The following is a 24569-nucleotide window of genomic DNA, read 5'->3' on the forward strand; positions in this document are numbered from 1 at the left end:
TGATAAAAACTAAGTAGCTACGATGGAGGATAACGTAATTTGTGAGCAAGCTGAGAGCACGGGGAGATTTGAGTTCAGCCAGGAAGACATTTAAAGGGCATGCTGGACATCCCATCCCTTTAAATGAGAAAATGTGGAGAGACAGTTAAAGGGAGTCACTCAGCAGGTACAGAGGAATGATGCAACCTGAGCTGATAGCATTAAATATTAACAATCATTTTAAACCAGCTGGCATCATGACTGCCCTGGGGAAACAAACGGCAAATGTCACACACACACACATATAAACACATTCACCACTGACTCACGAGCACTTTATTTTTTGCCTTACTATATATAGTGTATATTTATCTCTCAGCATTGACCTGGACTGAATACATTATTCTTTCACACTACATCCTTTACTTTAAAGTGTAATATATTGCTAAAGCATTTCAGCATTCAGCATGTTTTTTTTTTTTAAATTGAAAAGAAATTTGATTTAAAGCAACACTATATAACGTTTTAAAAGAAGAAATACAACATCCTTCCTCTCTTATAACAAATAAAACACACCATTGCTTATTTCAGTACACTCAGGGGTTTTGCTGCAACCACTTTAGTGGGTCTGGTATGACCAGCAGCTTAGGTTGGTTAATGTTAGCAAACTGTAGAAAGATATTGCTGTGTCACTGACATCACTGATTATTGACATTGTGAGTCATCTCTACTTGTGCTACTATTACACCACATTTTGGCATTCACTATCATCCTGTAATAATCACTTGCAGACACACTTGTCATCTCAAGGAAAATTACAGCATCCTGGGCTCCTGGGCTGAAAAAGTGAAGCCAATATGGGAGTGCCAAAAACTGCAGTTCCTCAAATGGCCACTTGAGGCTGGCTCCAGAATCGAGTCAATCCCCATAGACTCCAATGTTAAAATGCCCAACTTTACAGCAGAAATAAACATGTTTACAGCCCAGTACAAAAAGCAGTTTTGGTCTCTATAGCTAATTTCCCCTTTCATGACAACTGCACAGGGGGTGAATTTTTTTCATAACTCACCTGTTTAAATTTTATTAAGCCCTAAAGTTGTGCATAATAAAGGGCGTGGCCGCTTTGAGTGACAGGTCGCTAGCTGCCAGGTGGCTTGTTTCAGCAACCAGGCTTCATTCGGCCCACCTCAGCTCCACCTCTTTGCCCATTTTGGATTAGCTGGGAGTTAGGTGGAGTCAGGCACTGCCAAGATGGCGACGGCGGGAGACACCCACTTTGAGCTTCAAAACTGCTCTTCAGAAACCTACGAGTGACGTCACAGTGGCTACGTCCGTATTTTTTATAGTCTATGGTTGTTACAGTAAGTGCTCCAAAACAACATGTTTACGTTCACGTGACAGATGCCCTCTAGTGGCTGTAGTAATTATGACATGAGCATAATAAGGTGACGTTATTATAGAGCATCAGAAGGAGGATGGGGTGGATGGATGGGTCAACTCAACATCGGACTGACGACCCAAACCCACAATGTTTTCCTAATCCTAATTGAATACCCAAACCATGATTTTTTCCTAAACCTAACCAAGTCATTTTTGTGCCTACACCTAACCAGACTGTTCATTTTCAGACCAGAGACCAGGTAATATCATACAAAGTGTCTTTCAAGTGTTGACATCACCACCATGAGCATTATTCTTTCGTGACAGCTACACAGGCGTCACATTTTCCTTACACAAATGAATTTGGATGAAAACTTCAAATCCTTTCCTTTAATCACAAATTAGATACTTAATAGATAACCTACATCACCTTGTAGGGAAAAACATAGTGTAGCTGCATTCACTATGTGTCAGCGCCGGTTCTGCCTCAGGCCACGCAGAGAGCAAAGTGCTATAATATTGAATACCACTGTAGGACCATTATCTGATCAGTCTGCCCGCCGGATGACACTGTTTGTTCGGGTTGTTTGTTTCCGTCATAGTATGTTAATTGTGTGATGTTTAAATATTGATTTTTGCTGCTGAAGACAACTGCAACTTAACAAGAACTGTAATATCACAACTGTGTCAAGAAGGTTTAATTAAAATTAAGAGGGCTGTTTCTTTGCTGATACAAAGCATGTGTGGAACAGCATTAGCGGCCAATCACATTGTTTGGTCTCTAAAAACTAAAGTCCTTTGAGAGATATTTATAGCCTTGCTTTATTCTACTTTTAAATCTGTCACTCTGCATTGGTTATGAATACATTTTCTTATAAAACATTAAATGCTTGCTTATTTTCCCTCAGGTTTTATACATTTATATTCTTACATAGCATGTAACTAACACATTTAATAGCACCAATATAGAAGTTCTCAAAGTGAGAACATCAGGAGGCAAGTAACATACAAATTTGGACCAATCTGAGCTGCGCCAGGCCTCCCCCAGCTGTCCGTTGGCCTCGCCTGCCCTCCACCTTCAGCTTCTCTTTTAATCCCCAAAGCTCCTCTCTCTCTTCCTCTTTCACAGCTTGTGCCCCTTATCTACTCCACCCGCTCTATCGGTTTCTCCCTCTTTCCATTCCTCTTCAGACTCACATGCCTTTCCTACTGCAAGGGCGCCTTGGCAGTGTCACTCACCATGGTGCCAGTATTCGTGCCTCCGTCGTCCTCTTGCTCTCCTCTCACACAGTGTGTCCTTCTGGCCTGGTGTTTACAGAAATAGCCCCGTTGAGAGATGATGGCAGAGGGAGTGAAAAAAAAAAAACAAAAGAGGGGGACGAGGCTGAGAACAGGTGAGGAGTTTTCAGGGGATTTCATACCTCCAGTTAGTTACTTGAGTGGAAAGAAAAGGCCACAACCGTGCGTAGCTAAATTTTAATCCACTTAACCCGTTTGCTCACACAGTCTTTATTTTTTTCCACTATCAGCACCCCCACACACATGCAAGTTTGCAAACCTATAGACACACACATGCTGTCTCCGTGGGGGTCCAATCATGTGTTTATTTCCTCGTCTTATAAGCTGTGAAAGGTTAAAGGACTACTCCAACACTGAACCAAATGTCTTTATTCTCCTTTGAGAGGCTATGATCCAACTATATTAAATTGCTGCTTAAATATTACAGTTAGCTTTCATTTATTTTTCTTTTAAGCACTTCAAATTGATAATCAAGGTCATTCAAGGTGTCCTCAGCCTCATTAGGCTAAACCAGGCCTGTATTTATAAGTGTGTGTGTGTCTTTGTACTCACCAACCAAGCCAACAGCATACAGCCAAACATGCTCATCATAGTCATACACATGATGAGCCTATAGGCAGAGTTTGTCCATCAGGTGGGGTTGCTAGTGGTTCAAAGAGCACTCAGAATATCCTTGGTTGCATGATGCATGTTTCTTTGTGTTCCTTTAACATAAGTTGCCTCACATTTGTTCTACTGGCAGTCAAGGTCACCTGGTAAATCCCTGCTCACCTACTTTACTGCAAGTCAAATCAGTCGTTTCCTCCATCCCCCATCTTTTCTGTCCACCCCGATTCTCTCAATCCCTCCTCTTCTGCCTCTATTTTTAACCAGCTTAGCAGCATTGAAGGCATGAGAGGTTTATTCTCTGCCTTCTCCCTCACTCATTACCTGGCTACCGATTCACAAAGTCTGTTAATCCCATAATGCCACAAGTGCACGGATCACTGCTAGTTTACAGAAAAGTAACAGACTAAGGCTTGAGAACACTTTCCCTTCGAGAATTTGTTAAATTCTGTTATGGTCAACTCTATTTGACCCTGAAAACATACTCTGAACTAACTTATTGACTCTCGTTGTCTGCTTGTCCACAGTTGACAGTCTGTGCATTCCCAACATACCCGTGGAACACTCCTTCAATCAATACACACAGAGTCATTAGAGAGTTACAACTCCTGCTCAATTCCCTGATCATATTTATTGATCAAGACATTTATATTGTAGGTACCTTAATGTACTTTGCAACACCACCATACAGTAGGGTACTGCAGCTCAACTAAAATTAGAAATAATACAAAGAATTTTCACAGAAGCCATCTCTAAGTGTGGATGAAACACAGAATGCAAGTCAGAGTTTTCCACACCAGCTGCAGCTCGAACTGACCTTGGCATTAAGTCTTGTATTGCCTTCAGCTGCAAAATATATTGTCAGCAATATATTGTCAGCCCTTACACATTCAGTTCTTCCTAGAATACCCATCTACCTGTGTGACCAGAATACAGGCAGAGAAACAGACTGCAGAGTCATGTTGGGCTGCTGGTCAGGCCTCACCTTCATCTGCAGTACCACAGGCTAATCTGCACCAGCCCCAGCTCATTCAGGACACTGCTGCACTCTGTGCCAATTAATATGGATAAGCTTTGAGACACAAGGGGTTTAAACATGTGAGTCAGTGGTGCAGGAGGGTTATGTATGTAATCTTTATATACTGCATTTACAGGGGTGGACATTTTGGATCTTTTTGGTGCAGTCTCAGAGCTGGAAATGAATCACACTGATCTAAAAATGGTTCTCTTCTTATGGCAGTAGACTTTTCATGGACTGTGAGTACGGGATTGCAGGATATGCAGCTTAAGATAGAAAGAGATGAGTCAGACAAGAGGAGAGGAAACAGAGAACAAATGCCTGCCTCTGTATCAGGTGTGCAAAAAAAAATCCTTCTGCATTTTCAGCTTTTCAAAATCTAGAGCCCTCACATGGACATCTGCTGGTACTGCAGCTGCAGTGTGCAATTTCATGCTTACATGCTCCCTTATTATTTACGGATAAATGTTACAAAGTGATATCAAATCAAAATTTAGCAATACTTAAAGCACTAATTTTTCTTCCCTAATAATGTGAGTTTTCTGCAGTTGCAAGTGAGGGCTGCAGCATTTTCAGTTGTACTAATCTCTCCTATATTTTCAGTCTATACTGCTACCACATGGTGAAAAAGTGGAATTAGAACTGAGGTGAAAAATATCAGTTGCAGCAATGAATAAGGACACGACAAACTCAAGATAACTGATTTAACCAGGAACAATTTAAATGTTTATTGAATCAATAACTATCTACATGACTTTCAAAATACAATTCATGAAGAGTCAAATAGATTACAACCAACATCATTCAATAAATGAGAAAACAGATCAATCTTCTCAAAAGGCAATTTGATAAAAGACACATCTTGTTGGCACTAACATACATAAAGACACCTCTGATATCATAATGGAGTAGAAAAAAAATTACCTTAAAATAACTGACCCGTTTATCCTTTAACCCTGATAATGGACGGAGAAATCAGTATACTAGCAGGCTCTGTGTCAACCCTGATTTGAACTCCATAAAGAACTATTTAATCCTCCACTAGAGATGAATTGCAACAGATTTCATGGATATAATCCAGATTTATTCTAATCCATCTGAGCATGCTGGTAGACAAACTGAATTAGGAAAAAAATAGCACAAAAGTTGTCAGTTTTTTAAAGTAAAAAATATCCACCCCAAAAAAACACAACGCTGTGTCTACTCACTGTTTGAGCAACTGAGTGCCGTGTTACTATGGCTTTATGGATGGATGCAAGTAAAAAAATCAGTAAGTAAAAAGTGTTACAGTTAAAAGAACAAAAGAACAGGCCAGTACATCCAAGTTCAAGCAATCACTAGCTCTTTAGTTTTGTCTGAGTGTCATTACATTTTCACGAGGAAGCAAAGACCAGATGCTTAAGACATAAAATCAATAACTAATCAAATCAAACATTAACACACATATGTAGTATTGCTCTAACAGCCACCCTCCCCTCACAGCTCTTTACACACCCTGATTTCGTCACAGTGTGTGAGTCTTGTCTCAGCACTGGCTGATTAATTGCAGCTAATAGTTTGTCCGCAGGGTGCCTGTTTTACACTGACTTCATGCCAGCTGGGTTTGGAAACCAACAACACAGACAGATACGACTAGACAGAGGTAACATGTATTACCTACATATTGTGCTTCTGATAACCAAGCTGTGTCAGTGACCGTGATGTGCACGACAGCTCTATAGTCGATAATGCTAGGCAGTTTGGTGTAGAGACCTTCATCTGTTTCAGGCTCTTGCAATGTATTAGTGTACTTTAAACTGCGTCCTAACTGTGAAGTGACATTCAGCAGTAAAAAGTATTTAAAACATTGTCTTTGCCTTATCCATAGTTGATAATGATGTCATCATACTCTTTTAAAGCTGTCTGGGACAGATGTGCATGCATGAGCACCATTTTGTGTCTTGCTGGCTCAAGTGGATCAGAGTTTAAAAACTGTAAAATTCTAAACACACAGTTGAATCTGATTATTTCATAATAAAGACTACTGGCGAAATAATCCCAGATAAATATTCTTCAAAAAAAAGGCAAAAATAGACCTCCTTATGTCTGCAGCACAGATTTGAAAATTCAAAGCATCAAATGTTCACATTCACAAGTCATCACAGAGCTAAAATAATGTCTGTCTCATTTAAGCCTGGAGAAATGTTCACTCATACACACACACACACACACACATATTTACACACAAGCACACAACCATGTCTTCTCGTACCCCCTCAGATCCTCACACAAACATGGCGGGCGAGACAAAGCTGTCCCCGCGGTTGACATTGGGGGCCTGATGATAGTCCTGGGGGTCACTGTCTGTGCGCATGTAGAAAGGCGGGACTTCATTGTGTCTGGGATCATCCCAGCCAGAGGGGGCAGCAGAGTAGTATTGCTCCCTCTCATCTTCACCGTAACCATCATCAGTATCATCATGGTGGGCATCCAGGTCCTGCAACAAGCAAAGGTAAAAGACGTCATCCTTCATGAATAATAATGCATTTTATTTGTAAGTGCTTTTAAAAGGCAATCAAAGATGCTTTATATAGATATAAATTGACAAAAGAACTTCTACACATCAACAACAACAGAGCAGTAGGAAAGACACAGTGTTAGAAGAAGAAAACAAATGCAGTAAAAGAGAATAAAGGCAAAGAAAATTTAGACATGATGATGAAGTCTTTGTCTGGGTGAATCAGTATCAAATACTCTGTGCCACTTTGTTCTAGTAATAAAGATTTAAAGTTCCTCTCCACTAGCTTCTGTCTGTGTATCAAGCTAAACTGAGACAGTGAGACTGCAAGCTCAGTACTAACAATCTTATTCTGGGGGATGGAATAGTAAATGGTGAGATAAAATAGATCAAAGACACACATCTAAATTCTCATCCATGTATTTACAAATATGAATTCAAATCTGCTATATTTGAAAGAAATAAAGGATCTAATTATTTAAATTTTGATATGATATACGATTTATTCATGGATTACAGACAAGTGAAAACACTTATTTCCAATATCGTCCCGAGATGTTAACCTCAATGATCCCTTAAAGAAGAATCAAATTGCAAAATTAAACTTTTTTCCCCATAGTTTGAGACAATCAGCAGAGTCTTAATTAAACACTTCATTATGCATACACGATGTCTGAGGTCTTCATTTTTGGAACTGTTTTGAACGACATTATTCTAAGTTGTTGTCTGAATAATGTATCTACAATAACTAAATATTGTATTCTTTAAAAGAAAGTTTCAAACAGATTATGATAATGTTTTGTATATTTAGTATCTATGGTAATCTATAAATCACATGACTGATTAAAGAACTGTATGTAAGACATCACCCTGATAAAGGCAACATAGCTGAAAATGTTTCCACTGGTCTGCATCTTATTGCGTGTGCATGTTCTCAAACTTACAAAAAAACCCATTATAATGTCCATTTGAGTTACAGGGATCTGACGGTATGCCATGTTTTGTACTTTTAAGCAACACACACTCTTACCGTGACTGGCTCGCCACTCTGGGTAGTGTAGAACTGGTTCTGCAGAGGTCTCTCCTCAGCCACTGGGGCGGGATTTGTGTTCTGCTGAGGAGGACACACACACATCAATCAGTATTTTTCAGGAAATAAAACAAAATTTGATAGCTTCACTCACAGTTTTCCCTCTGGGTAGAAAAACCTGACACAAGTGTCTTGTTAATTATATTGTTGTCTTTACAAGCATTTGTCAATAGTGACTCACCCTGTTAGCGGAGCTGTTAGTCTTCTTAGGTGGAGGGGGCTTGTGCTTGGGTGGACCACTGAAACACAAAGACACACAGCTGTCGTGTTTAGTGAGTCACAAAAACATGAGACATGCTGCGTGGCATTTCATCTAATGGAGCAATTTGCAAACAGCACACAGAACAAACAGCAGGACATGAAAAAAGCAAAAGTGAAGTGAACTGAACATATTCGGTCACACAGATACTCACTCTGCATTGTTGTTACGGTGTTTGCGGTACATGGCTATGCCTGTTCCAATGATGGCCAAGAGTATAATGACCCCGATGATGGCTCCTATGATGCTGCCTGTGGTGGCACCCTTCTCTGGGAGACGAGTTTCTGTGGAAAGAGAGAAAATACCATCAGACAACATCAGAGAATGGATGTAGATTCCCAGTTTAGCCAGGAGATAGTGCTAAAGTCCTTTTGATAATATAGCTATACTTTAAATACTTTTTTTTCACAGTTTTTCCCATATCTGTTTGCCTTATAACCTTTAAAATAAAACCACATCTAGTCAGAGCCCCTTGTCACTCATTGTATATGTCAATGACTTGTGAGCAGGTCCACCAGTGATTCAGATTGTTTCATTTGAATAACCTTTAAAAGCCAGACAAGGTAAAACAATCCAGTATTTCACAGGGAGAAAAAAAAGCAACAATTAAAGGAATAGTTTGACATTTTGGGAAATATGATTATTCGCTTCCTGGTGCAGAGTCACCACTCTCATGTCTGTCAATTAAATACACACATCCAGCAGCTGGTTAGCTTAGTTTAGCATAGAGACTGGAAATGGGGGGAAACAGCTAGCCTGGCTCTGTCTGAAGGTAACAGAATTTGCCTACCAGCATCTCTAAAGCTCACTAATTAACATGTTGCATTTTGTGGTTTAAATGTGTACAAAAAATGATGGTGCTGAACTATTTCTCGTCTGGGTTACCTGGCAACTTCTCAAAGCCAAGAAACAGATGTGAGTGGTTTCATACTTCTCATCTAGCTCACAGCCAGAGAGCAAGTACTTCCCAAAATATCAAATTATTTCTTTAAACCTGCATTAATGGATTTTTTGGCCACTTGCAGCAGCGAAAACAGTTGTGACATATCATAACCTTTCAGGGTGATATGTTGAACTTGTTAGTAAATGGTTACTTATTTACACATCTGGCTGTTAAGGAGCAACATTATTATTCATTTGGAGTCGTGTTTCTTTCCACCTGGTGAATCTAAGGCCAATATTCACTCTCTTTTAGTTCTGGTTGTGGTCTTTAACAGCTCCTGTGGGAAATATGTGGCTCTTTAGCTGCTAAGTGCTCCACTATGTTCACCAGCGAGTCGCTAACTGCATCAGTTGATACATTGTTATTATGGAAAATATCGATTTAGTTGCTTTAAAGAAGAAGAAGAGGAATAAGAAGAAGAAGCCATGGGATACGTTGTAACCTTTAGGCCTTCAAATCCTCAAATTATAGAAAGTCATCCGTCCTATTTTGTTGATCATCTTACAACACCCTAGATTTATCCTGTGACCTACTTCTTATTTGACATAAAAACATAAAAAGAGGTTTATTTACATAGTGCAAGACTGTAGGGCAGATAATTGAAGCTGTAACACTGTAAGACCCATGACTAAGGCTGGCCTAATAAGGAAAAAGGGAATCATCAGTAATGAGTATATAAGAGACAGAGTGTGTGTGTGTGTATGTGTGTAGCTATGTGCAACATTGTGCTGGTGAAGTACAGAAGGGGTCTTGATTAGAGTGTCAAGTCACATGGGTGATTAAGAAGAACTAGAGGAATCATGCAGAGGTTCCACTAATGAACCATGACCACATTTAACATGAACCACGACACTCACACACGCGCACACACACACTCTGTATGTTTACTGAAGGTGCAACCCGGCTCATTATCCCCCCGGTATTCCCAGGGGATTATGCTAATGAGGGGGCGGTAAAGGGCAGAGAGGATCTGAAGCTCATTTGATGAGAACAAACTCTGGTCCTAGTAATTGGATGGGTCATGATTAAATGTTGTTAGTCCTCTAATTACAACTCTCCTCTAACAATAGACTTCTTTGAATATCTCCTAAAAATAATTTTCATTTTTTCATACATACAGAAGTGTCTTAATGATCATCTCCTTCCCTACTAGTCATTACAGCCCACTCTATTATCTCTGACCTCTGACCCTGCACACTAGCTTTGGTTGTCCTTACTCTTATTGCGAGTCATTTATAAAGTATTTATTTGAAACAAACATTAATTCTGTGTCATGTTATTGTCATGATTTGGGATGTTTGTTGTACTTGATTGAATGAGAAAATGAAAGACGAGAAATTAAAAAAAAAAAAGAAAAAGCACAACATGCACGTTAATCTGTGGAGTCACACCAATAATCCATAAGCTTTCCGTCTCTTCAAAGATGAAACAAAAAGGTTCCCTGGTTACTCTATGTTTTTATGGATATAATAAATGGGAAAAAAATCTTTTGATGGGGTGAACTGAGTTAATTATGCTGCTTTGGATTTAGTCTGTAGGCTGCAAATCAGTTTTACATTGTTTTTTCCCTCTAGTGCAGAAACTTATATTGCACCTATCTTGGGATCAAAACCAACACGTGGTGCCCTCATTCCATCTAAAGTAGTTTTCTGTTTCTGGAGGGCGACACACTGCCACGGTACTCAAACATGGAGTGGAATATGTTTCATTCTCAAGATTTAAATCAAACATGAATTATACATTTCCTTTAAGTACTTTCCCAATACTGTACCATAAGAAACGTACCTGTCAGCTTAGTCAGTAAGACTGTAAAAAACTGAAGATATATATATATATATATATATATATATATAAATAAAACAGCTCAGCTAAATGTTTTGGATTTAAATAACAACATATGATGTGCAATATGCTGTATTTTTGTGACTATTTCAATATATTGCAAATGTTATGGTGGATTTAACACAAAAAAGTAGAATAATAATGTATTAAATTACATTTTCATAAAATGAGTTCCACTGCAAAATGGAGTTTTATATAAGAATAGGTGATTGCGATATTAATTGTACTGTGATAAGAGACAAGATATTTTCTAGGATACTGGTTAGCACAATATCTTGATATTACTAACATATTTCTCTTTGTAAAAGTTCCATAAAGTGATACAGTTCTCTGAACTCTTTAATAATGATTACTAATGAATCACTTCTCACCAACAGCAATCTCCAAAAATATCAAAAATAATAATATTGAATTATTTGGAGACTGGATTTACAGCCAAAAGGTTATTAAAGTTTTTCAGCTGTTCTGTAATAAAGAGACGAGGACACGCAGCTATTCTGCTGGCGAGGATATTCAGGATGGCGGCTGCAGGAAATGAAAACTAATTATTCATGCAACAGCCTGAATCTTAAAAAGTGTCTAACTGTGAGCTTGTAAAACATACTTTGTTTCAGCTCTGCCACAAAACACAGACTTTGGATAGTAAAAGAACAAGAACTTTAAAATGAAGAATGATAAATAATTAGTCAGTAGCAGTCAGTTTTTACAAGGAGTGTGGAGAACATTTTACTGTGGCATTTCAAAGTCGTGATAGTTCTGCAGACTGAGTGTTTAATGAGAACGGAGATATGATTTAGACAGAGAAAACAAAAAGAACCAAAAGACCCGAACCAAAGAGACAGACTGGACTTGAAGTCCTTGCAGACGTTCAGGCTCTATTAGATTTCCAACTGTTGCAAGCTATATTTGGCAGTAGATGCTTCACGCCTCAGCACATAAAATCACTTTCATGTAGTATAATCCATCTGCCACATGGTGGTGCTCTGTCTCTTTAAAATCAACGCACTTAACAGCCACAGGGGATTTTCATTCTAAACCTGAAACCTGCCTTGTCTTGTGTTTTTGTGTTACTGCTTCCTCATTCCAGTGCCGTGTCTGTTTATCATCACACCACCCTCCTCCATTTTGCCTCCCGGGATTTTTTTGAAACTCTATAGAGGTCCCCCCCTTTTGCCTGCCTTATCTTAGGGCGTCATTATCCAACCAATGCCATTTTCACTCAGCAGGTTTCAGGTAGAAAGCTGTTCCTTCCTCTCAGATAACCTCTGGAGAGAAGAGCGAGCTGCAGGAAAGGAGGCCAATTTTAAGGATTGAGGTGCAGTGAGTCTGTGAATGACTTGACTCGAGAGCCGTGCACTCTGTGTTGGCCCTGGACACCACCCATGTCTTGCGCTAATGAAATATCACAGACAGAGACGTATGTGTGTGTGTGTATGTGTGTGCATGCACTTGTACGTCTGCTGGGCCTGTTTAAATCCCTGCAGCTCTTTGCCAAGGACATGCAACCAGACATGCACTTACCCACGCATATAGAGTATATTAATACCAAACACACATGCATGCACGCTCAAACACAAAATACACACTCATGTATGCACGCACACACACACACACACACACACACACACACAACATTGTATTAAGAGGCAGCTGGCATCCTGTATCGTATCCTCGTCACTCAGTCTGACATATTTACACAAACGGGCTGGTCTGCAAGCGTGCCCCTGTGCCCTGCTGCCTTACCTTTCCAGACCAACATCACATGCATACACAAAGACATATCTACATACATTTAAGCATCCAAGCAGCAGACAAAAACAACAAATTTTATTTCAGTGGAGAGGAGCCCTAAGGTGGAGAGCAGTCGTATCTCCATCTGAATCAAGAGGTGTTTTCCTTTACAGTGAATGAGGAGGTGGTCCACGGTTGAAACTCAGTTAAAGGTCAGCTCCATTCCTCTGAGCAGATCAATGCGGGGGCCATCCAGTCAGATACACATCTATCTCTTCCTGAATGCGAGCCCTCCTTCGTTCACACTTGCCTTCCTGGACAGCCAGTCAACCATGGACCACCACTCTCCCACGGGGCACGGAGGAGGAGGGAGTGAAGGGAGAGGAGATGAGGCTGGATGCTTGGCTGAAACTGTCTGAAATTACCACAGACCCACTTCAGCAGGTTGAAAATACCAGCAGAATCTCTGGAGCTTTTAAGATGCATGACTGAATTCCGGCCGCAGTTCTGCAGCCAGTGGCAGGAGTTTTCAGTTTTACCTCTTCTCTTCATTTCTGTCTCAAAATACTTTTGCAGGGGGGGGGAAAAAAATTAAGTAGACAGATCAGCGCTCCTTAAAACCTAGGTGCCTGAGTCACTGACGGAAAAGCTGAAAGGAGGAGGGAGTGCTTGACGAAAGAGGATTCATTGGGAGATGAGTCAAGGAGGGATGACGGGGTCCAAACACTGGCGTTTTTGGAGAATGACATTAAGGAGAGAGGAGGTGGGAAGAGAGGAATCAAAAGAGAGGAGTGTGAGGAAGAGCCAAGTGAGATGAAGGCTGTGATTAAGAGGCTGGCTTCAGATAAGTACAGAGGGATTTCCCAGCAGCTGCCTGCAACTGACTGATCACATGCTGAGGGGATGAAGGAGAGAGCGGGAAGACAAAGATCTCACATCCCTCTCTTTTCCACTCAATCCCTTGTTCTCTCTTCCTGTGTGTTTACGGCTCTCCCCGAAGGGATTAAGGTTAACATGCTGGCCTATTCTCAGCTCCCCCGTACAGGGCGGGCTTTTGCTGCATTTATCTCTGCCTCCTCCCCTCTCCTTCCATCCATCCCTCCTTCATTCCCTTCATCCCTCTTTCCTGTCATCCTGCTCCATCACCGGTGTAATTTGGGATTCGCTTGTGTGGCCCGGTAATACGACAGCACAAATCTGCAGCGTCTCCCCTGCATCTCTTATCTCCTGTGCCTAACGAGTAGAGATAAGCCTGTTTTTATTACCCTCCCTGACCTCTTCCACAAATCTGTGCAGACACACACACACACGGCATGTCACTGAAAGCCCACTAACCAACCTTAAACTCAGAAATTTTCATCCTGTAGAGTCCTGCACTGGAGGAAAAAGGTTCAGATAGACGTGAGGTTGGTCTTGGCTTAAAAGATTAGTTGGTCACTGAAAAAACAATCCTACTGTAGCTGAGATCAAATTCATTCCTAATGGGTTAGCTTGACTTTTCAAAAAGGAACAGTTGTTGACCAAAATATCCAAAGCCTGAGGCGTCCTGTTGGCTCAGTGGGCCGCAGCCTTAGCCATGTGGCGGTGATGTTGTGTGATTGTCTCGCACATGAATTGTGCTGTGTGTCATCTCTCCCTCTTTTCCTCCCTCACATCTTTCAAGTTGCTCTCCAGTATGCTTTTCAGTAAAATGAGAAAAGTCTATTTAATTATATAAATCCACAGCGTTTGATCACCCCACCACCATAATGTCTTTGAAGGAGCAAACATTTTTTTTTGATTTAATATTCCCTTTTAATAGCAGCAAGTTTTTTCTTTGTTGTTTTTGAGATGTCAGTGGAAAGTTATGATTTTCCCTTAAGTTTTGAATGTGAACGAGACAATCCAGTTTCAGCTGAAACTCAAGCCTTTTGGTGCTTTTCACTGAGAACTCAGCTGGCATAGAAACAACACAAGGCTACCCCGGTCACAGTAGAGTGCCTGGAGATGAGATTAGGACAGAATGAATTGATGGCCTCTGAAAGAGATTAAGATAAAGAACAGTACATGTAATCTCATTGCTCACTAAGAGAAAAAGAGAAATCATAGCCTTTAGATTTCTGAGGTTAACTTGGTAAAATATACACCCCTATCCATCTATTGATGCATTCATACAGGTTGAGCTATGCTTACACCTACCTACCACCCTGGTAATACAGTAACCCAATAATCAACCGCACAGATAACTGCGCAGAATAGAGTGGGGAAAATATGGGAAAGGGAAGAGGAGGGGAGAGCAAAAAGAAAAAGAAAAAGAAAAAAAACAAAAGGTAGAAAAAACAGAACAAAGTAGAGCTTGTGGCAGGATATATACATCAAATGCAGGCCTGAAAACACACACATCTACACCTCACGCACACACACTTAAATTATTCACAATCAATGCAAGTGCTACAGTGTTGAGTGGCGCAGCTACTTCTGACATTAATTTTATGGCAGTTGAAGACCTGCTACACCCACTACCACAATCACCGTCACCATCATTGCCATTTACTATTCACTGCACTCATGATGCCATTACAATTCATTTCAGCACAAAGCAAATCAGATCAAATTGATTGCGCTTGTTCGGACAACACGACTGGCTGAACGGCTCTGAGAGAGGCAGACTCTACCAATCTGATGGAAGGAAATGCTGACTGAATTTTATTTGTGTGTGTGCACAAGAGAGAGAGAGAGGAGAGAGAGAGCTTTTGGTTTGGGCAGATCAGTGATGTTGGTCATTTCTAATCTACTGTGATTCCAGAGCTTTACCTCATGTATTTCAACCGTCTGAGGATTAAATTAATGTCACTGAGACTATGACCGTGTGTACCATAGACTGTATAAAATAAACTGCAAGTTTGCATGTGAGTTATGGCTGCGTGATATGGACGAAATCAAATATCACAATATTTTTGACAAAACACATTGATATTGATATTGCAACAATATTGAAGGGATGACTCATCAGAAATGTGGATATAGTGACTAAGTGGGTAAAGGCAAATAATAGAACAGTCTGGTAAGTTCAGAAAATTCATCATTTTACTGTGAAGCAACCTTTAAAACCAGGAAAAGACAACACTTGTGCCATTTCACGATATTACAATATCCAAAATCTAAGATGAAATCTAGCCTCGTATCACGATATCAATATAATATTGATTTATTGCTCAGCCCTAGTGTCAGTGTATGCAAGTGTGGGTGTGTGCGTTCTGACATTTTAAAAAGCTGTGTGGTGGTATATGAAAACTCTGCATGGTGTGTGTGTGTGTGTGAGACGCTGCTCTCCCTCTCCCTCTCTGGGGAGACAGTGTGTTCCCTGCCACAGTGCATCAAAGCACACTCAGTTGCCTTGGGAGAAGGCAGGAACTCTCTCTCCTTCTCTCTCTATCTCTTCCCCCTCTCTTTTTCTCCATGCCTCCATCATCCCTCTCCTGAATCTCCCTCTCTCTTTCTTTCCCTCTCTGACAAGGTCGCTGTTCGGCTTTTGCTGTCTCCCTGTCAATATTTACAGTCCACTTTACACTGGCACTGAGGTGGTCGGCTGTAGCCAGCAGAGAAAGCGGGGTTGCATTAGCCAAATGTAGCTGTCCACTCAGGACATGAATGATCTGTTGTACTACAAGGACTCTGTTTCTCCTTCTCTCTCTCTCTCTCTCTCTCTCTCCCTCTATCGCTCACAAACACACACAAACACAGAGAGAGAAGGGTAGGATGTAACAGGTAGAGCTGAAAACAGCGAGCAGATACTTGGCAGAGGAGTAACAAGTGCTTAAAAAGCACAGGTCAGATTGCTGTCACATTCATGAGAGCACATTAAACTAATTAAACATTACACCACTATCTCAGAACTTCAGTGGTGATATCAAAATGCTACATGTTTCTTGTATGACTGTACTTGATTAGTAAATTCTGTAATTACTATGGTTGAATAATGATTGATTATACTTTCCTCTGATTCTTATGTTCTGACAAGTAGATGATTACTTCCAGGAATATATTTAAAGATGCAATCTGTGATCTAAATGTAAACAACTCAAGGACTGGAGCCACTTAGAAAAAACTGATTTGCATATGTTTTAGTCGAGTGTCTAGCAATAGACAACATCTAAATAAAAGTAATGGATTTACAGATATTTTTTTGTGCTGTTTAAGATTTGATTACATTGGTAATGTAATATAAAATACATCAGTAAAATAAAGCTATCATTTAAATTATGACAAATATACAAAATGTAGTTTAAGACAAAGTCTTCAGTTCGAGCTGGGCGATATGGCTAAAATCAATCATATCATGATATATCAAATGTATGCAAAATCACATATAAATTAATTATTTGATGTCCAGTGTAATTATCTATGTTACACGGCTAAACATTATATCAGAAGAACTCTCTTTATAAATGCAAAACAAACACATAAATAATTGATTTTGTTAGTTTCTAATTACAGTTTGCTTAGAATCATCTGGAACATTCCTGTAAAACAATATCACAAAATAATATCATCATCATACTACTCCGCAGAAAGTCAATGAATTATAGGATTATATTTTCGCCCAGCCCTAAAAAAAAATCAAAGTTGGGGGAAATGATTTGACATTTTTAAAATGCATATATTGACTTTCTTGCCAAGAGTTAGATGAGAAGACCGATACCACTGTCTGTCATGTCTGTGTGTTCAGTGGAGCTGGAAGGCGAGTGGCTTTGCTTGGTATGAAGACTGGAAACAGGGGGAAGACAAGCTTGTCTCTGTCCAAAGGTTTTTTTTAAAAAAAACCTACCTCGAAAGCTCTCTGGTGAATATCCTTGTGTTTAATTTGTACAAAAACAGACATGTAAAAATGACAATTAGTAGCTTTAGTGTGAGTTACAACATGTAACTGACAAGAAATAGTTCAAGCAGGTAACTAAGTAAACCAACAAATGTAATTTTGACATTTCTGTTTGTGCACAGATTTAATAAACATAATACAGCATGTTAATTATTGACATTTAGGTGCATCTGCAAGCAGTTTTTTGAGGTTTGGAGAGAGCTAGGCTAGCTGTTTCCTGCTACTTCTCAATGCTAAACTAAGCTAATAAAATCTTGGATATATAGCTCCATACTTGAGATCTTCTTGATCTTTTCATCTAATTCTGAGTAAGAAACTGAATAAGCTCATTTCCCAAATGTCACTATTCCTTTAAGAGAGAAAATAAGAAACTAAAATGTTTTTCAAATAACAGCAAGTGTCCTACATTTCTATTAAATGTGCCACAAGAAAATGTCTGTAAACCTGAACGTAATCCGGTAACCATAGTCATTTCTTGAATCTTATTGACTGATTACAATTTAAAATGAGGTTGCTAGCAACTGTAATGGAAACTGACTTTTAAGGTAACCTCGCCACCCCAGGTTAAAACCGTAACTTACAGTAAATGTTGCAATCTGAGAATATCCAGCTGCCTAGTTTACCTCACAATGCCTTTAGGCTTCCCATCCATCTTCTCGCCCTGCTTTTTCCTCTCTCCTCACCCCCCCACCCCTGCACCACTCTCTCCTCCACTACCAGTGTCACCGCGGCCTTGAGGCCAGGCAGTCGGGAGCAGCTGGTATGTTTACCTGCCCTCCTAACCACTGCTAACCTCTGGCTAGAAGGGACTCTCACCTCATTACCCACCACTCGGCTACACATACAACCCCTAACTCTGCTATCCTCTAGATTTCTTCCCTACAGCAAGGATGCTACACTGTAATAGCCTCTGTGTACCGCAATCTATTAAGCAGCCCGCTGTGTAGAAATGTTGAGATATAAGGAAGGGAAAAAAATAATGTCTAAGACTTAGCTACTGCTCCTTTCCTCCCTCTTTCTCTAAAGGAAAGGAGAGTCAGTACGTTCGTTTCTCTCAACTCTCGCCGACTCACATGAGAGTGCTCTTCATGTTGCCCTCATACCAAGTTCCTCACACAGACTGCCAGAAAGGAAACAACGCACAGAGGAAGAGACAGAGCTGGAGAAGGAGGGTAGAGAGTGTGGAACATATAGAAAAGAACTGACAGAATAGGAGATTCAAGCTGGAGGGTGGAGAAGTACAAGATGTGTTGGAGGAAAAAGAATCGAAGAAGATGAGGGACCAGTATGGGTGGCAAAAGAAAAGTTAAAAATGTCACCCTCTTTCAGCTTGACATCATAAAACTAATGATCCTCATGCAGAATTTGTTTTGTTTTTCAGGGGGGGGATAGTGATTTTCTTTTCAAGTGTTGTTAACGGTGTTTGTACCTGCTGTATTGTTGACCGCAGAGTAGGCAGTCTAAAAGAGCCTTGCACAGAGTCCTTAGAGTGCCATAGCAGTAATAGGGCCCATCTCTCCCTCAAACTGCCTCTCATCAGTCACTGATTAATGACACACAGAGCCATAATGGCCCTGCACGCTCTCCACATTCATTCACTTTCCTCTTCATCCCATGGCCCCGGAGAGAAACCACAACAATGCGAGCTGTCGAGACACCCAAAAACTACGCTCGAGCCGAACTCGAATTCAAATGCTCATTAAGAAAGACGTTTCCTCCATTGCCATTCAGTTATGCACCGCCAGCGGCAGCGGTTGGACACAGAAACAAAAGAACGCAGAAGAGATGGGAAGGTGGAAAAGAAAGCACTGAGGGTTCAATTTATCTGTATTGGAATAAAGAATGGTTTCATTAGTGTTTAAATGCAGTTGATTGGCTGCTTGGCATGGAGTGCTGGTGATTTATGCATTTGTAAAGTGCATGCAACTTATATTCTGGCACAATTTGTATGCACACACTCACTGCACTACACACAAAATATGTACTTCTGTATGTAAATCTGAGGATAAAAAACAAACTGTTGTTGGAAAACAGATATGTGTACCTCCTTTGATTTCTGCAACTGTTGTGCATGTGTCAGAATTCTCGGAGGTCATCATTGTGTCTGAGTGTGTACAGCTCTGTCAATGATAGATCACACTACAGTGCTGCTGTAACTCACCGGCCAGTGCCTTGAATTTACAGACACAGAAACGTGAGCATGCATGCTGGCAGGCACACACGTGTCAGGGCCTTGCAGGAGCACAAAAGCGCAAGTGCACACAGGAATCAACATCCAAACTGACGTGCTTACTAATGCATGCATACAGATGCAAATATTCACATTTACGGACACGCTTTAACCCTCACATGTCACGGATGAAAGACATAAAACTGCCATACATACATCAAACAGAATTACACCAAGTAGCCGCCGTTAAAAACCCTTGCAGCATCAATAATGAATAAATCTACATTCTCATCCTCCTCCGTGTATTGAATGCACTGAAGGCAATGCCACTGATCTCATTGTTCCAAACCAAAAATGGTTGCAGGCGCAGGTTAGTTATTGGAAATGCTCTTTTATGCACTATTCATCTGAATATTCATGCATTACCAAACTCTTCAATCTCCTCCACCTCTCATTTTTGCCTGTTCAGATCCTCCTGCCCTCCCCTCTGTGCAGGGGCATCTGTTTATCAGTGCATGTGTAAGTTTGTGCGTGTTTCACAGCAGCAGTATTTATGTTCGGTGTTTGGAGAGTGTGTGGAGTAATCAATAATGTTTCAGTGAAGGACACTTAGGCGGCAGATTGGAGTCCAAATCCAAGCCGGCATGAAAGACAACATGACAGAAACACTTGCTGCTCAACCTGAAGGGGCTCAGTGTGACATCTACCCTAGCTGTCGTTGAGAGCGCGCGCACACACACACAAACACACACACACACACACACACACACACACACACACACTTTGACACGCCTGTGCACCCATAAGAGTGTCTTCAAATACAGTTAAAAAACATTTACACACTGCTACATCAAAGCAGGCAAACTAATGAGTTATTGACCGATGAGCCTACGCACACACACGCACACGCCATCTCTTGCACATCACAATGCAACCATTCCATGCATAACGGACGTGACTAGCGTCCTTGTCACAACTAAGCAGTGTGTGCTACATAATGAGTGTGTACACATGTGCACGCCCGCCTGTGTGTGTGTGCGTGTCTTGTGTGTGCGTGCACGCCTGCGCTGGGTTGACTGTGTGTACACAAGTCATTATTAGAGGTTTAGTGTGTGCTCACCAGTCAGTCAGGCTCCAGTCAGAGGAGTCAGCTTAAGGGCTCATAGCAGCTCCCTGAGGAGACACTGAATACCATCAGCCGTTTAAATCCATCCATGACCATTTTAAATATGCAGCACACACTCACTCCATTTTTAATAAGGGCTCTGAGCAAGACAGAGGGAGAAAAAAGAGAGAGAGACAGACATTGAGAGAGAAATAGGGGGGCAGACTGAGGAGCAGGGAGAGGGAGGAATATGAAGGGAAAGGAGGAGAGCAGAGTCTGTTGCATTGATTTCTTGGCAGTTTGGCACCGGCCCTGATTCGCCTGGAAAAGCCACAGATGTGTCAGAGCCAGTTAGGCACGCAAGAAGAGAGGGAACACTCATACACACCCAACGCAGTCACATACATGTACACACACACACACAGCACGTGTAGACAACATTTACACACACACACACACACTCACCAGAATGCTCACAAATAGAGACAAGACACAGTGTGCACTCAAAGTGCCTGCGAGTGTGTGTGGATTACAAAAGCACCTGTGCGAAAGGAGCGAGGATGATGCAAGGCGTTTTGATGCCTTTCTGAGGAAAAACCAGGCATTTCTCTCTGAAGGCAGAGTCAAAAATAGATACTATTACACACACCTGGGCAGTAAATTTCTCCTTAATCCATGGCTTAACTTAGCTCAAAAACCTGTCTGCTCTGCTCAGCTTTCAAAGCACACCTGACTGTGTGCGGGTGCATGCACAGCCCAGCGGAACAGCAGGGAAAAGTCGGATGTACATTTTGATCTGAGTGTGGATGAGACATTAGGATCAAAGTCAGGGACTGGGGAGAATCAACTGATCTTAGCTCTGAATCCATGAGCAACCTCCAGACAGACTACCTGATTAGCTAGGCCTTTGTGGCCTATATCCAGCATGAAAAGTTAAGGAAGTGTTGATGATAAAGCCTGAGGCAGAATTGTATCTAGGTCCTCTTATCGCTCAGAATGGCACTTACTAAGTGTTTGATTCCCATTGTGGTCACCTATGTAATACTACATTGAACTTTAATAGGCTCTTCCATCAAATATTAACACAGAAGAGAAATATTTACAAGTTGTTAATATTTTGTATTATTTGTTCATAAAAACAAGGGCTATATTTTGTTTGTAGAATTGTTTATATGAATGAATACTAACTGCAAATAGTTATTGGTTGTGATTGGTTCATATTTAAAACCAGTATTTTACAACTCTCAACAAGTCTTTTTTAAAGTTTGTGTTTTTTAAGCAATTGTCACAGCAAACAGTCGAAATGAGGACTGCAAATTATTGTCATTATGGATTAACCTACCCATTATTTTCTCTTTTAATCAATTAGGTTTTGGTCCGTAAAATGTCAAAACTGTATTAAAATGCCAGTTACATTTTCCCAAAACCCCAAATTGCTTGTTTTGTCAGTAAATTAATTATCACATAAGAAGAAGAAAAGCAGCAAAGTCTCACAATTTTGAGACTGTAACTAGGTAACAATTTAGTTTTAAACAACTCAGAACAGTTTTTGATCAATTTCAATTTTATGCAGATTGACAAATCCATTGATCAATACATCATTTCAGCTCCAGTTGAAATGAATAGCACAGACTACATAGATTCATTTAAGCACTTGCCAGTTATATACTTGGATTCCACAACTCAAGTGGATATTTTATAGAAATAGAGCAATAACTATATCTATCTTCCATTTACATTCATTACTAACTACGTGTTTTTTTACTGCCTGTTAAATTAATGATGACAATGCCAGGTGCAAGCTTCACATGTGTGCATAACGCTTAGCACCATTTCAGTAAATCCTACACTCAACTGTGTTCACTCAGCAGGAATGATGTCATTCTCAGTAGTTTTTTCCTAACGCCATTTCCTGCTTTGAACAAACACGTACACACAAACAAACTATGCAGGATCAGTTCCTCTTGCTCCAGGTGACAGGTGTGTCACAGCAGCTTGGCAGGAACCCAGTGATACCACCTGACAGACTGAATGACCGGTTAGTCAGCTTGCAGGCTGACTCACTGACCGAGAGGATAAGAGCTCAGTCACCGCTACGCCGGCTGCATTGTGTAAATGCAGGTCTATTCTCAAAAGAAGAAAAGGGTGAATGTGTCACTCTCAGTTTACACAGAGATATGTGCGCAGACGCTCAGACACACAGACCCACCCCTGCGCCCTAGATGTAGATTAGACATGGTATGTTTATTACCCTCTGTGGCACAGATGAAACCAGTCCCCAGACCTCCGTTCATTTGGCTGTCAGTAAAGACACAATAAGACAGTCACACTTTCTTTGGCGTGCCACTGTGGAATGTTAATCACCACCGAAACCCATTATCTTCACATCCTCTTGTCCCTCCCTCCATTTGTCTTCCTCTCTTTTTAAAACCTGACAAACTCATTGCTCGTTACTAGAAAGTACCATTGTTTCATTGAGCGCACATGTAGAGGGAGACAGAGACATGAGGCAGAGGAGATAAGAGGAGAGGCAGCAGAGAGGGGAGGCCTGTCTGACTGCTGACATAAATTGGGGATCATAAAAAGTGTCGTCCTGGAATTAATCTGCGAAGAATGAATAAAGTGAAGTACCGCAGGGAGAGAGGTGTGTGTGTGAGAGTGTGTGTGTGTGTGTGTGTGTGTATGTAAGAATAGGGAGTTCTTTCTGAATCCATAATGAAGACACAAGAATGGAAAGAAATGTGAAACACATGACTTTCAAATGTATTCATAAAGCTTGATGATGACTGTTCACAAGGATGCGTGTGGACATTTATTTGTGTGTGTGTGTGTGTGTGTATGTACACTGGATATATTATGCTTTATGTGTGTATGTGTGGGGATGTGTGTGTCTTGTGCCTCAGCTGTGACATACTCCTTGCCTCTCTCTCACTTCAGCGCCTACAGGAACTGCCACATACATCATGAATTTTATGCATAAGGCTGAATGTCAACATTGATGCATAATTTTTGCAGTAAAATGCTAAATGTCACCAAACACCAGGCTCTGTTTTCGACTGACGCCAGGGCTCGCAGCACCAGAGGACGTGCTGGCAGCCAGCAGTCGCCACGCCGGCCGTCACACCAGAACTGAAAGGCTACAACTGTACTGTACGCAATTGTGGCAGGAGTGGCAGACTAGGCGACAAGGGAGACTGGGGGACAAGGAGGGTAATGAAAGCAGATTTGAAGGAGAAGGGAGCAAGACGAGAGAGGGGACGTTAACTTTTTTTCCCTACATAGATGTATTTGTGATGGAAGCAAAAGAGGAGAACTGGTATCTCTCCCCAATGCATGATGTATGAAAAAAAATCCTCTTATTCAATTTTGACAGCAACATACATATTGTATATCATTTTGCTCCAGCTTTTCATTGAAGCTACATGATGTTTATACTTGAAATAAATATTCAAACCCCAGACTTGATGTTTTTTATGGCCGCACGATTTCATCACCTGGAAATATTCTAGATGTCTTATGCATCATTTTATAAACATTTTCCCTAAAAATTCAGCCTGACATTTCTGGTTACTTTAAAGACTTTGGGAACTCCACTAGACTTTGACATAATGTTGTGAGAGTTCAAGCACTGTTTGGCTGCACAGCATGGATTTGTAATGACTGACCCATTGGTGGGACAGCGGCAAGAGGACATCAAGTATTTAAGACTTGGTTTACCCAACTTATGAAAAAACATGCTGTTCCCCTAGCCACACAGAGTTTGTGAAATTTGTGATATCTGTCTCCAGACTT

At 40.8% G+C, this 24569-nt stretch overlaps 1 protein-coding gene across 2 annotated transcripts in view; it reads right to left on the reverse strand.

Moving 5' to 3' along the window:
• Positions 1 to 4985: 4985 nt before the first annotated feature.
• si:ch73-22o12.1 (nectin-2) overlaps positions 4986 to 24569 on the reverse strand; it is a 78414-nt gene continuing 58830 nt past the window's right edge. Inside the window, exons 7-10 of one of the 2 annotated variants that reach the window (XM_067601085.1) lie at positions 8283 to 8412; positions 8051 to 8108; positions 7810 to 7890; positions 4986 to 6758 (exon numbers count right to left, since the gene is read on the reverse strand). In XM_067601085.1, coding sequence (XP_067457186.1) covers positions 6546 to 6758; positions 7810 to 7890; positions 8051 to 8108; positions 8283 to 8412 — 482 coding nt within the window. In that variant the 3' untranslated portion in view covers positions 4986 to 6545. Of the gene's footprint in view, positions 6759 to 7809; positions 7894 to 8050; positions 8109 to 8282; positions 8413 to 24569 lie in introns of both variants that reach the window. The other variant, XM_067601084.1, reaches the window with a different exon arrangement.

Source organism: Thunnus thynnus, chromosome 10, assembly GCF_963924715.1.
Source record: "Thunnus thynnus chromosome 10, fThuThy2.1, whole genome shotgun sequence".
NCBI classification, from domain to species: Eukaryota; Metazoa; Chordata; class Actinopteri; order Scombriformes; family Scombridae; genus Thunnus; species Thunnus thynnus.